This window comes from Candoia aspera, chromosome 3 (genome assembly GCF_035149785.1).
Source record: "Candoia aspera isolate rCanAsp1 chromosome 3, rCanAsp1.hap2, whole genome shotgun sequence".
Classification (NCBI taxonomy): Eukaryota; Metazoa; Chordata; class Lepidosauria; order Squamata; family Boidae; genus Candoia; species Candoia aspera.
This window is the reverse complement of record NC_086155.1, coordinates 39,344,515-39,358,676: the sequence shown is the minus strand read 5'-3', so window position 1 is coordinate 39,358,676 and position 14,162 is coordinate 39,344,515. Positions and strand designations below refer to the sequence as shown.

The following is a 14,162-nucleotide window of genomic DNA, read 5'->3' as shown; positions in this document are numbered from 1 at the left end:
TGTAACATGTTTCTAGTTTCCTGTTGTTAAGAAATCCTGGTTAACTTATTTTTATTGTTCCTTTAAACATTAAATATATTTCTGAAAATAAACATCTATACATATCAAATACCATTTACACAATGAATATTCAGAATTGCCTACAGTAGTTACCCATATCCTTCAAAATTTATCCCCAAATGTTGAGATGCTGCTGACCTCAGAAATCATATAACCAAGAGATAAGGTGTTTAAAGTTGTATCACAGACTATATCAATGAAGAGCCTCCTGTGTTCTTGGGGCAAGGGGGGGTCTGCTTGGTATCTCTCCCTTTTTTCTCCATTACAAAATAATGAGGATAAACTTTGAAGAATATTAAAAGGTATGTTGGGAGTGGCAGATGTCTTTTTTAACATTGCACTGGATCCTTTCAAAAAGATCTTTTCATAAGAAAAAGTTAAGGCGTATCTGTGTCTGAATATTTTGCTTAAAATTTTGCTTTGGGCAGAAAAGAATCTACTTTCTTTACGTTTGGATACACTAGTAATTATTTCTCTAAAGGGGATTGATAATGTTCCTTTCGGGTTGAAAGGTAATTTTGGATCTTGAAGAAGAAAGGCAGCGACACGCCCAAGATACTGCTGAAGGCGATGATGTCACTTACATGCTGGAAAAAGAACGAGAACGGCTCACACAACAGGTATGTCTTCTTCCCAAGTAGCACTCAGAGGGAAATGATTAATTAACGTTTAACACAGAGAACATGCCTTCTATGGGTGGGGGAGCTTATGTTGGTCTCTGAATTCTGAGTGTTTACTCTTTCCCTCAAGAAGAAAATTAGACTTCTAAGAGGGGATATTGTTCAAATCTACACATTCCATTTAGCAGACAATAGAATTCAGTCTTTGTAAATATATGTCGGCTGGGTTGATGAAAGAAACATCAGATCTCTGAGACCCTAAAGTAACAAAATGTTTCAAAATGTAGTGGACACACCTTGTGACCTTTAGCAGTGTACATGTTAACAGTAAGAAAATACCTTACCTCCCTTGTGTAGACGTTACAAGCAACAGGGATTACTCATGTCATTCATGTTCTATTTACTTTATAATTTATTATTGTTCGTGTATTCTGTAACCTTTCACTTATTTGGATGCAAATACAAGCTATTAAAAACTTCAAGTTTTTCTCTCTGATAATCTTTATATCCATTCTCTCATACATTCATTTACTCTCATTTATTGATTTTTTTTTATGTGTTTGGATGTTAAAGCTTTAACTCTTTTTAAAAACTTTTGTTTTAGTTGGAATTTGAAAAATCTCAGGTGAAGAAGTTTGAGAGAGAGCAGAAAAAGTTGTCTAACCAACTGGAGGAGGAGCGTGCACACCACAAGCAACTTTCTTCCATGCTTGTGTTGGAATGTAAGAAAGCCACAGCTAAAGCTACAGAGGAAGGGCAAAAGCTTGGGGAGTTAAATATGAAGTTGGAAAAGGAAAGAAGCAAAGTAAACCAGCTGGAGGAGGAGCTAGCAGCCAAGAAGAAAAGAGGCTTGCAAATGGAGGCACAGGTAGAAAAGCAGTTATCTGAGTTTGACATTGAACGAGAGCAGTTGAAAGCCAAACTTAACCGGGAAGAGAACCGCACCAAAGTCCTGAAAGAAGAAGTAGAGGATCTGAAGAAAATATTAAAAGAGCTAGAAGCTTCTTTGAAAGCTGGCAGCCACAAAGTTGAGAGCTCACCCTCAAACGTCTCAATGGTGTCCACAGCAACTATTACAGAAGTCTCCTTAGGTAGGTCAGTGGCTTGTCAGACTAGTAATCACTTGACAGAAAACATGAATCAGGAACCTGCTGTCAAATTGGCACACACATTGCCACTGGCCACAGCTCTCCATCCTTATGCCAAGGCAAATGGACATTGTGATGCTGATACACTAACGGGTGTTGAGCCAGCTCAATCTGCAGTAGAGAATCTACCGAAGGGCAAGTCTGTTGGGCCAGCTGCTGAGAATGCTGTAGAGAATAGCATCTCCCCAGTAAGAACAGAATCTCTTTCTGCTTCAGTTCCACCACTCCCTTCCAATGGGATTTCCTTGTCTCCCAGCAACACAGCTTCTTCTTCTCTGACATCTTCACCATGCTCCTCCCCAGTCATGACTAAGCGTCTGCTTGGAGCATCAACCAGCAACCCTAGCTACCAATCTTCCTACCAAGTGGGAATCAATCAGCGCTTCCATGCTGCTCGCCACAAATTCCAGTCTCAGGCTGATCAAGATCATCAATCAAGTGGCCTCCAAAGTCCTCCATCCAGAGATTTGTCACCTACTTTTGCTGATAATTCTGCAGCAAAACAGCTTGCCCGTAATACAGTCACTCAGGTTCTCTCCAGATTCACCAGTCAGCAGGGTCCTATCAAACCAGTCTCCCCTAACAGTTCACCTTTTGGCACAGACTACCGAAATCTCGCCAATGCCATGAGCCCCAAAAATGAAACTAGCCCAGGTAAGGTCTCTAGCCCTTTAAGTCCCCTTTCACCTGGAATTAAATCACCTACCATACCCAGAGCAGAAAGAGGAAATCCTCCACCAATTCCTCCAAAGAAACCTGGTCTGGCTCCTTCTCCAGCAGCTACCACACCACCAGTGAAAACTTCAAATCAAGCATCCCTTGGTTCTCCTATGGACATGGCAACTAGTTGTTCAAGCAATGCGGTTGTAGCCAATGGGAAAGAAATTGAGTTTTTATTGCCAACCAATAGCTAGTCTTAAAAAGAGTAACATTCCAAGTGTTTGCAACTCCTAAAGCTGAAACACGGTCTTATCCACTCCATGTTATTTATTTGAGTAGTAACAGAATCTTCTTGTATAACACATTTGTTCCTTTGTTTTATATAATGTAGAAAATAATACAACTTGTACAATTTTTGGAACACTCAGCGCCTCAAGGTATCTCATGGCAGCAGGGAAATCAAACAAAATGGAAGCAGTTGTTCTGTTCTGGGAGATGACCTATGGACTATGACAACAGAATACTCACTTTAAATTATGCAGAAAGACACTCCATGCAAACTCCTATTCCTTTTCTAAGAAGTGCCTGAGCTAAAGCCTGCAGATATGAATGTGATTCTCCGTAATACCAGAAGGCATCATCCAACTGTAGAAAATAATAATTTCTGAATCATGAATGTTTGGAATCGACATGGTTCTTAATCCTTTCCAATGTTTTTATCAATAATGTGCTATGAATAGGAAATATCCCAAAGGTGAACACTAGACTGGTTTTCTCTGCTATGAACAAAAAGTTAATGTAGCTGTTGTCAGGTGCACTTTGGCCCTATTGCAGAATTTTATGCAACCCAATCTTTTCCTATGATACGAACTGAAAAGAGTTGTTAGCTTTAAGCAACCAGGTTGCCAGTCTTTACAAAATATTGTCCATTCCTTACAAGTTTCTCTCCATAGAGCAAAATAAGTAAAATATAAAATTTTAATGAGCATTCTACTGTTGTGTATAGAACTTCTGAGAATAAACCTTTGCTCTTCCTTGAGAAAGATTTAAATGCTACTTGAAATCAGAAATGACTAATCAGGATTTTCAGATTTTTGCATTAAAAGGGTAGGATCAGTACTAGAAGATCCAAAGCAATAACTAAAGAATTGCTTAATATGTAATAATGCTATAAGTCAAGCAGGTATAGGTCTTGCTAAATAAGTTGTATTGTCTTAGAGAAGAGAACTGCCCACTTGGCAACACTATGGAAACCAAATTGTTAAGCTTTCAAAGATGCAGCTTACATGTAGAGATGTATACATACCTAGACACAATACTTTACAGTGATCACATTAACATTATTTATACCTCAAAGCACTTATACAATTCCTTTTAAGGCTTTATGTATTTGAGAAAACCCATTTTCCTAAGAATAATAGTAAGCTGGGACCTATGTAAGGCTCAACTAAAGCAGTTTCCTTTGTAATGAAACTTCCAATAATGCAAACTTTAGGGCAAAAATGTATGCCTTGATCATATCAATGGGGCCAATATGATGCTATATTTATATAGCTGTTCATGTCTGAAATTGTTTCAGGAGTACCTGATACTACTGGAGTAATCAAGATCAAGGTAATGATAAACTGGGTGTCTCTAATTTGGCCTTGAGTAAAACATGTGAATGCCTCACCAAATTCCGTCTGCACAAATAATAAGAATCATAGCATGATTCTTATTTTGAAGTTATAACAATTTGCTGCTTTGACATTCAGTGACCAGGGTTAGGAAACCCTTGGGTTTTGGGTGGTGGTGTGGTCCTGGACTCCCCAAAATTTCATTGTGAAATTTAGAGGCAAATACCTGGGTTTAGATGGCAGTTTTTTTCAGTGTTTTTAAAGCAAATAAGGGCTGAAATTGGTGCATACTTCTTTGCTAGTTATTGTTATATATATTTTGCCTTTAAAAAACAAAAATAAGCCAAAAAAATAATCTTGCCTCATTCCAGCAATATCAGTGCCACACATCCAGTTGCCACCACAAAAAAATGCCCATTCCTGCATTAGACCAAAGTTCTTTAATACAGTTACAAATATTTTTTAAAAAGCATTGCTTCAGGATTCCACTATATATTGTCTAGCCATTGGTCTCCCCCCACCCCCACCTTTTTTTTTTTTTTTTTTGGTATGGAATTGCTAGATGATTTTTTAACAAAGTGACAGGTATTTCTGAGGTTGCATTATATTCCGCAATATATTGACATAGGAAATCATACAATCCTAATGCTATTCTTCTCAGATTTTGGTCTATATAAAGTTTTTCCTAGTGATTGGATATAGATGCATAGGAAACAACCCTGATAAGTACATAAACCAGTTTTACAGAGCAACCATCATTGCAAATGCTGTATAACTGAACTTGAGTAAATGTTTTGATGGTATTGTGTCTTACCTTAAAAGAGAGGTTATTGTAGCAGCCCTTAAAATATTTCCATATGTTGACACTAACCTGTATCCTTTCTTTATAACATGACACTATAGAGATTTATACACAGCAATGAATTTCATTAGGAAATGCACTGAGTACTATATTCAACATGAACGATGGGGAGAATGTAGAAGGAAATGTATTTTGTTGCTAATAGCCAATATTCTGAGATTAAGCACAACTATGTAAGTGATTCCAGCTAATCCCCTAAGATTTCTAGGGTTAGTATTTCAGTTTTCTGTAGAGTTGAAATGTGGAAACGAAATGTTTAATTTTCTTTTGATTGTGAATTGAGAGGTGTCATGGACTAACTAGATTTTAATGATGTTCAAACTGTATAACCTAGTATTAATTGTTCATTAACATCTGTATATTTGTAAAGTCAAATGTATGAAACAGAAGTCTTTTTATCATTTTTATAGATTGCAGCATTAAACATGTTAAATGTTCGTACTATCAATAAAGGGTTTTATTTTTATGTGGATTGTTATGTGCTAGAATATATTTTGAAAGTCAAGGGGGCTGTGTTGACTAGTAGTATGTAAATATTTCACTGACTTTAGTGGTTGTGCATAAAATTACTAACGCAGGAAAATACAGAAATGCATCCATACATTGGCATTATAAAGGCAATGCTTTTAAAAGCAAAATAGGAACTAAAATGTTAGTGGTGCTGATGCTGTAGTGATACTGAGAATATTCACCATTTTAAAAAGTATTTTTAAGGGGCTTTATTGATGGTCAGCTGTCCTAGGGCTGAATGGCCTACACGTGTTTCAGTCTTTTATTACAGAACATAACATTATGGCATCTGTTACTGTGACACTTCTCTTGACACTTTTGGACTGAGATCACAATCATTCATTTGTGCTTCCTTTTCTGATTGCTATTAGCTTGCCTCATACAACATAAGTAGTTTCCTTCTGTGCTGGTTATTTTCTTGGATGGGAAATATTTATTCATTAGTAGGGGTGTGTTTCTTAGGTGTGTCTTTAGTCAGTGCAATTTGTCTTCAACTTGAATATTTCTGGGAGAGCAATAAACGAAACCAAACATGGTATGCAACTCCACTACATATACCAAGTTATAGGCATAGTAAATTTAAATGATGGACATTTGGCCATCTCTTATGCATCATGGTTCTGTAGTTCACCTGGTTTATTGTTTTTTCCCCCTTTGCTGGAACATGGAAATAGACGTCTGTTATGCAAAGCCCTCTCCCTAGTCTGGAATGCTGCAAAATGTACTTAACAACGTCAAAGGCCTATTGAAATTCCACCCACTACTTTCTACATCCTGTGCTCAAGTCAGAGAAGATAAATCTCAATGGCACCAGTCTGGTCAGTCTACTCCTTTTCTAGGGCTCTGATTCATGATAGCCCAGATAATAGTTTTGAAATCTGGTTTACATCTTCAGAAAGATAAGCAGATAAATAGTTGTGTCAAAAAGCTCCATTGATACACTGTATTTTACTTACTTGATTGAGTTCTTATCCATCACAATTGCAATTTCCCATTCCAAGAATGTAGAAAATAACTAGTGCCATCTTGTGTTCGAAGTTACACTTCTGTGACTTGTCTTTTAAAAAGAAAGTATAAAAAGTGTCCTTGCATTGAAGCTATGGTATTTGAACTTCCTTCTTCATATACCATCTACACAGTTGTAGTTGTGTTTCGCTTTTTAATTAGAATTTTCACTCGGGGCCAACCCTTTCCCTTTTCTCCAATGAAAATCCATTAGTGTAGGAGCCACTGTACAATTCCTGCAATTAGTGATTTTGCTCAGCAAGAGGTAACCAAAATGGAGATCAGTTGCATTCTTATTGTTGAATGAAGGCAATAGACACAAGGACCAAGGGGTAAATATCAAGAGTAATACGGTGATTTTCAAAAGCAGCTAAAAGTACAGAGACACATGGCCGCACTTCTTCTATTCTCAATAGCTGGAGGTAGGCAACAAAATACCAAACATGCTTTAAAATAAAATAAAATAAATACCTCTTCTTGGTATTAATATTATGAGAATAATATAGAATTTGGACTGACTCAAAAGCACTATCATAGTGCAAGCTATAAATTTAGTCCTTTCCCCATAAGCCCTCTCTTATAGCAGCAAGTCCCTTCCCTTCCCACCCTTGACAACAGTGATTAAATCCATGCCTTGTGCTGTCTTTTTCCTGTGATTCTTCTTAAAGGAAGAAAAAAAGATGTAATGTTCTAGAATGGGTGGATAAGCTTTTAAGCATCAAGGGCCAGATAATGCTGGCTGGGGAGCTGCACATGTGGTCATACACAAAAAGCCTTGTTTGCTTCCTCTAGCAATGTCAGTACACTGAGAAGGGTGAAAAGGGAAGACTAAAGCCTATCCCTTCTTCCTCCCAGGCCTGACCCCTCATTCCTTAACCAGTTACATCTGATGTCTGTTTGTCTAAAGTGCCATGGACTATAGAGTATTCTCTGAATTTGAGACAGGGATGGCAATTTAAATGTCAGAAAATGCACTTCTTAAAACAAAAGCTTAAATATAACAGGCCAATTCATTATTGCTTTAAAGGTCACTGTATAGGAAGCATGATGCTGATAATTACTTTTCAAACTATCAGATTCATGGCCAGTTGAGGAAGGATGTTACCAACTATAGTTTTGTCAATGTAGATTATCAAAGTATGTTGCTTTTTGGCAAGTAAAGGGTTAAACTGAGAGCTAGTTTGGTGGAGTTAAGGCACCAGGCTGGAAACCAGGGACCATGAGTTTTAGTCCCACCTTAGGCATGAAGCCAGCTGGGTGATCTTGAGACAGTCACGCTGTCTCACCCCTAGGAACAAGGCAATGGCAAACCACTTCCGAAAATGTTGCCAAGAAAACTTCAGGGACTAATCCACGTAGTCACCAGGAGTCAAGAATGACTTGAAGGCATTATTAAACAAAAAAGGTTAAGCTACCCTTTCTCAACCTCATGATCATCAGATATATTTGGACTGGAATTCACAGACTAACCACCATACTTCAGGCACAGGAAATTCCAGGATTCCACTATTGAAAGAATGCACATTAGGAAAGGTTGGTCTAGGACTTGTCAACCATGCCTGCATCATGAGCTGCTGAGGGTCCTTAAGCAATTCAACTCAAAAAGTGGACTAGAATTAAGCAATTATGGAAGCCTTTCAATGCATGCCAGAACAGAGGCTTTGCCTTTCCACACTTGAATTCACATGAAGGGGTGGGGGGGACAAATGTGAGAAGAAAACATTAGAACACTTTTAGCATATACTCCGTGGAATGCCTACAGGATATGCATAAGGAAGTTTAGTCTACACCGAGAATAAGCAATCCATCATTAATGGAATGCAGGTAGCTCCATGAATCATGTTCTTAATTTTTGCAGTTGAGAAACAGATGCTTTTCTACCATTTTTAGCGAGGGGAAAATATAGGGAATTTCCCCCCGCTTTTTTTTTTAGGCTGAACAAACTGGCTAACAAAAGCTTAAGAAACCCCTTACCAATAAAATATGCTGTAAGAATTCTGACCCTGCTCAGTGGTAATACCACCATGTCACAGTCTTTCCACCAGATCCATTTCCTTCATTCCTTGTTATAAAAGTGCAGAAATGGTTGCCTGCCTCTGATATACTAGAAGTTTTGGTTCAGAGTGGAGACCCAGTTAAGGAGTTAGAATCAGGCCAGGAATGAACAGAAACTGCTGGACAGCAGAACTTAGAAAGGTGACAAGGGAAAAGTGAAGATATAGAGAGCTAAGAACCTTGTGCCATTGAGATAGATAACACTCTTGAATGGATTAGGAACCTATTAACCAAATTTTGTACTCATTTTGTCTGCATATTGTAAACCAGAATCAGTCACAACAGGTGGCAGCAGCAAATGACCATTTTTTCTGATCTCAAATCTACACTGGTTTGGATCGGATTAATACTTGTCTTGGAGACTATCAGGAAATTCTAGAGCTATAAGCTTGGCTGTAAAGCATCCAGAATTAGGCAATGACCAACCACTTCCATGTTTCTATTGCCAGGAAAACCACATAGATTGTTTATGTAACCACCAGGAATTGAGTTTGACTTGAAGGAATTATTTATCTTTAAACCAAAATTTTAAAAAATGTTATTTCTTGGAAGCCCTGCCATTCTCATCTCCCTCCTGGAGATTTCATGGGCCATTGTGACCTAGATCACCTTATCAATATATTAACAGAGATATAAGACTAGAACAGGAAGTATTACAAATTAGCTCTCCAATGTTTTTTTTTTTTTTTCTGGTAACATTTGCACAGTATATCCACTAGGGAGCAACCTATCCATAAATTTTATTTACTTCTATGATCTAGCAGTGCTTTTTGGGTAAGTGTCTTCCAGATGTGCCAGGCTTCGATTTTCATAATCCATATCCAGCATGACCAAAGCCTGTATGGATTAGGATATTATGGATTTCGGGCTCTAAGTTTCATTCAGGGGTTACATTACCCCTAAGGCTGGATAAATACTTAATGCAGGACTCCCCAGTCTCTGTGGGGTCAGTGGACTTGTTAGGAATTTTCAAAGCATGTTACAGTCATTCTCCCAAAGTAGCTGCTAGATCTGATGTAGCCAGACACAAAGCACCCCTTTACTAGAAGGCAAATGGTACAGTAGCTCTCCACAAGCATCTGTCTTCCAGGATGAACTTTACCAGCTATCATGATCTAAATTCTAGATTAGACCAATCATCTTTTCTCTTGAACTTGGTACTCTCGTGGGAATTCAAGAAAGGGAATCTGCAGAGGGGGGCAAAAACCCCAAGATGGCAGGTCCAGCAGTGCCCACCATGTTGGATTTTTGCCCTCACCTCTGAATTCAAGACTTCAAGTTGATTCCATTTTTTTTTTTTGCAGATACCAGCAATCTTAATAAGACAAACAGCAGCTTCTGACATGCTAAAGATCTGGTGCTATGTATATGTATGCCCCAAAGTTTAAATGTTGAATTCCTTTATCCTGCCCCTTTGTAATGGATTCACTCTCACATCACCTAAGCTTATCTCTGTCTTTTCTGGAACGTGGGCACCCTTCCAAAGAAAGTCTCAGGCTCTTGTCTCACATTATTTTATTTTCTAAGAATGCCAAGATGATATATATAAGACCATAAACATTCAAGTAAATACCAAGAATATTCTAGGAGAAACAAAGCTGTCATGCTAGCTCACTGTTTTTTGTTTGTTTAATTAAAACTTTTTTTAAAATAAAATCATGAGTCATGGTATTTCCAGAAATAATTTGGGTTCACACAACCACCTACAATAAACATTCTTACAAAAATAAAACCAAAAAAAGTGCTTTAATTTGATCAATGACCATCTGCCTAAAAAAATAGACAAAGATTAGGATTACCAGATCTGGCTGCAAAATATAGATGTACCTATCTATGTGGTTGCTAGGAGTTGAAAATGACTTGATGGCACATAATCAGTGCCTGTCTAGATTTTCCCCAGTCCAGATCTGGTAGCCCTAACAAAGTTAAGCATATGGTGCTGGGTAGAGGATGGTGACAGGGAGCAAGTTTGCCTTCTGCCAAATTCCAGATGTTCCCTCAGTCTAAAAGGTTTTCAGCCCAACTTCTCAGCTATGTTCTCACAGCACATAAACCCCAAAGCTGAATTTAACATTACCTGATTTTTTTTTATTATGTGTCATCAAGTTGCTTTCGACTCCTAGCAACCACATAGATAGGTTCTTTCCATGATGATCTGTCCCTAACGTGGACTTTCAGGTCTTCCAATAGTGTACCCATTGTCACTGTAACAGTCCACCCACTTTGCTGCTGGCCGTCCTCTTTCCTTGCACTTTTCCCAGCGGTAGAGCCTTCTCCAGAGAGCTAAATCTTCCCATAATGTGTATGAAAAAACATACAAATCTTATGATGGCATAATGTAATGGTTGAATTCATACCACATGTTGAGCCACAAATTACCCAACCCCATGTTAGCCTTATTCTAGCCTGTTATTAATCCAGCTCTCTTGTTTCAGATGCAGTTCTAGATGCCCCATTCTTCCTGATATAAAGGTATAGCTGCCTAAAACTTATAGTGACCAGAAGATGGCAGGCTTGTCAGTTGTATGTTGTTAATTTTTTTCCTCAGCAAGAGGAAGTACAGTGCAGAATTCTATTCCCAAATCTGAGCAGAGAAACAAAATGATGGTTATGATCTTTCTCTTTAATTTTAAATCTCTAACTGATGAGAGCACAAGCTTATGGTTCTCAGGGTTACAGCTGAAAACCTTATCATTCACCAAAAATATTTGTACAGAAATGTATCCATATAGTGATTTATTTATGTATGTATAGGTTGCCCAACTCAAAAATTACTCTGGACAGCTTACAGCTAAGAACTGACAGTTATATACAGTAAAAGCATTTAAAAGATACAACAGACCAGAAGAACAAAGTATGCAAAACAAGACAAAACAAATCATAGCAAAATTAAACAAAACAGGGAAAAGGGAGAAAGGAGAGCCCATAGCCACTCTGTCCCCAAGGCCAGGGAGAAGAGGCAGGTCTTCAACAGTTTCCTAAACGACATAAGGATGGGACCACACAAATCTATGGGAAGAGACCATTCCAGAGGGCAGGAATTGCAAGACGGTAGGTGTACTACGTGGGTCCCACATTCTGTAATTAACAAGACCGACAGTGCACCCACCCTGCTGGACTATACTGCACGGGCAGAGACAACTGATGTTAAGATGGTAACTGCTCCAAGTCATAATGCCCAGTGCATTATATATCAATAAGCAGTGGGCTGTGGTGGAGTTCTTCACCCCACTGTGTAATGTTGTAGAAATACATATTCTTCAAATAAGGGCCAGTAACTAACCCCCACACCTGAGTAAAGGTGTGACAGTAAGCAACTTGAGGTGGGGTGGGGGGGGGACAGCTGATTATAGGAGGATGGGCATAGATGGTTTCAAATCCACTTTATTTTAGAAATGAGAGCCTCATTGTATTATCTGCTATATGCCTGTCAGTTCCCTATGAACTTGTCAAATTACTCCCACACCCAACTTTAAAAGATTCTTTTAATTAAAAATAATAATAATAAGCAGGAAATTGGCATGCTGTAAAACCAAATGTGGCCCTCCAGTATTGCTTTTATTTCAAATAATGCTGTTAGCCCTATAGGAATTCATAGGAAATAAAAACAGTGGAAAGCTGAAGCCCATTGTTTTCTTGTAAAACATGCCCAGAAAAAAGTCAAGTAAGTTGGGGCTAGTAAAGAGTATTTGCATATGACTAGAGGGGATTCTGTGGAGCAACTGTATTTATCTTGTGGTAAAAGTAAATTTTATGATTGGCCGTACCTGTTAGGGCATCCGTTTTATCAGTCAACAGCCCTCTTTCCCCATGGCCATGGGAATCTGCCTGGGAGAGTGATATCATGTGCATCATGACAACATCACACAGATGACACAAATTATATAATAAACATTGTTTGTATCATGATGCAACTAAAACCAATTTCATAATTCCCATAATTTGTGCAATGATATCATAACATATATCATGTCATTGTGACTTCTACCGAATGCCAAGGTCCATGGCAGGTGTTTTTGGCCAGTGTGATCATTGTTCCAAAAACATTACATTAAAATAATTATTGGTATAGGAAAAGATAAGAAGCATTTTTATTTAACTACCCAGAAATTGCATCCCCTGCAAAGTACAGTATGGATATATTTTATTTGTTCAGGCCAAGGATAAAAATGTCCAGCTGGTTTTTATACCTCTCATCTTCAGTGTTATCATGAACAATGAGTGTTAAAGATGGTAGAAAAGCAACATGGGGGGGCGGCAGGATATTTTTTCCCCAAGTGGAGCTTTCCAATAGTCTTTGATGTGCTGGCAGTACAGATGCTTCAAGCTGAAGTTTGGAAGAAGAGCAGGAGGTCTGGAGTATTGCCAAGAGGGAATTAATTCTGGCCTAAAATTCTCTCTACTCTGCATCCTGAATAAATCTCATTAACATTTGTGACACTGATTCGTTCTGTTCTAAAATATAAGCACAAATTGGAGTATCGGGGGGAGGGGGGTGAGAAAAGTCAGTGATAAAGATGCATAAGCCATGGAGTACCATTGTGACAGAAAGTAACTGAGTGGTAAGAATTAGTCTGGAATCAAGTTTCCCACAATGTCCCAAAGATAGGTAGGTTTTGTGCATCTCAGGCTGTTTTCTTAAACATACTTGTTTGCAGAGCTGGCCCTCTTGTTTGGTAGATGCTGAGTGGTAACCATTGCATTTGGATGAAACACTAAGGAGCAAAGTCTTGGAAGAGGATGGTTGTCTTCCATCTACTGTACTAAAATGCCCTCCTGCCCTCAAGATGTCCTATTGCCAGGTTGGAAGTAGCAGCCAGTCCACTCAGCAGCTGTACTTAGAACTGGAGGGAATGAAAATTGCCCTTTGCTTAGAAAGCTCAATTTTGGGGGGTGGGGGGAAGGGGGGAGAGGTGGCTTTGCCTGCTTAGAAGTAAGCTCCACCAAAGACGTGCACTGCACTTAGGATGAAAAGTTGAAGTGAACTAGAAAACCTGCGCAGTTGGTTGTCACTGATTTTTAAGAGCAAAGTGAGAATGTTTTTAGAGTTGTTTAGACTCAGGTCTCAGCTGCCTGAGTTTATAAATCCCAGCAATTCTGACATAACTAAAGCCTACCCTCTCCCTCCCCTCTGCCCACATTGCATGACCTAGGTCCTATGCTGCCAGCCATTCCCTCCTTGGCCCCCACAATCTTATTCAGTGGCACCAGTGTGCCTCCTAGTCAATTGCTCTGAAATAATACCTTATGGGATATTAATAATGTTAGCTGCCAAGTGCTAACCACAGTTGTATGGTTATTCATAGGGGATGCTCCAATACTCACAGATAAGACCACAGAGAGCATGCTCTGGCCCAAGCACATCCCACAAGTGACTGCAATAACACCAGTTGGAATCCTCAGCACTGGCCACTCGCCTCCTGCGAACTGCCTCCTCTGCTGCACTTTGAACCCCCAAGCCTGGCCCTCCTGTAGGGTAGTTCATGTGGCAGAAGATGGAATGAATGCAAAGAATGCTACACCTTTTAGTTTCCTATCTAGATTTTGCTGTTGGTTTAAATGATACCTGCTTGGAGAGCCCTTAAAAGTGGAACAGAAATGTGATCGATTATCATTTCCCAGGTAT

General features: G+C 38.8%; 1 protein-coding gene across 1 annotated transcript in view; it reads left to right on the top strand.

Annotated features, from left to right (window-relative positions):
* Positions 1-5,438, top strand: part of CTTNBP2NL (CTTNBP2 N-terminal like) — a 33,345-nt gene extending 27,907 nt beyond the window's left edge. Inside the window, exons 4-5 of the mRNA XM_063297429.1 lie at positions 573-680; positions 1,285-5,438. Coding sequence (XP_063153499.1) covers positions 573-680; positions 1,285-2,742 — 1,566 coding nt within the window. The 3' untranslated portion in view covers positions 2,743-5,438. The remainder of the gene's footprint in view (positions 1-572; positions 681-1,284) is intronic.
* Positions 5,439-14,162: the final 8,724 nt, after the last annotated feature.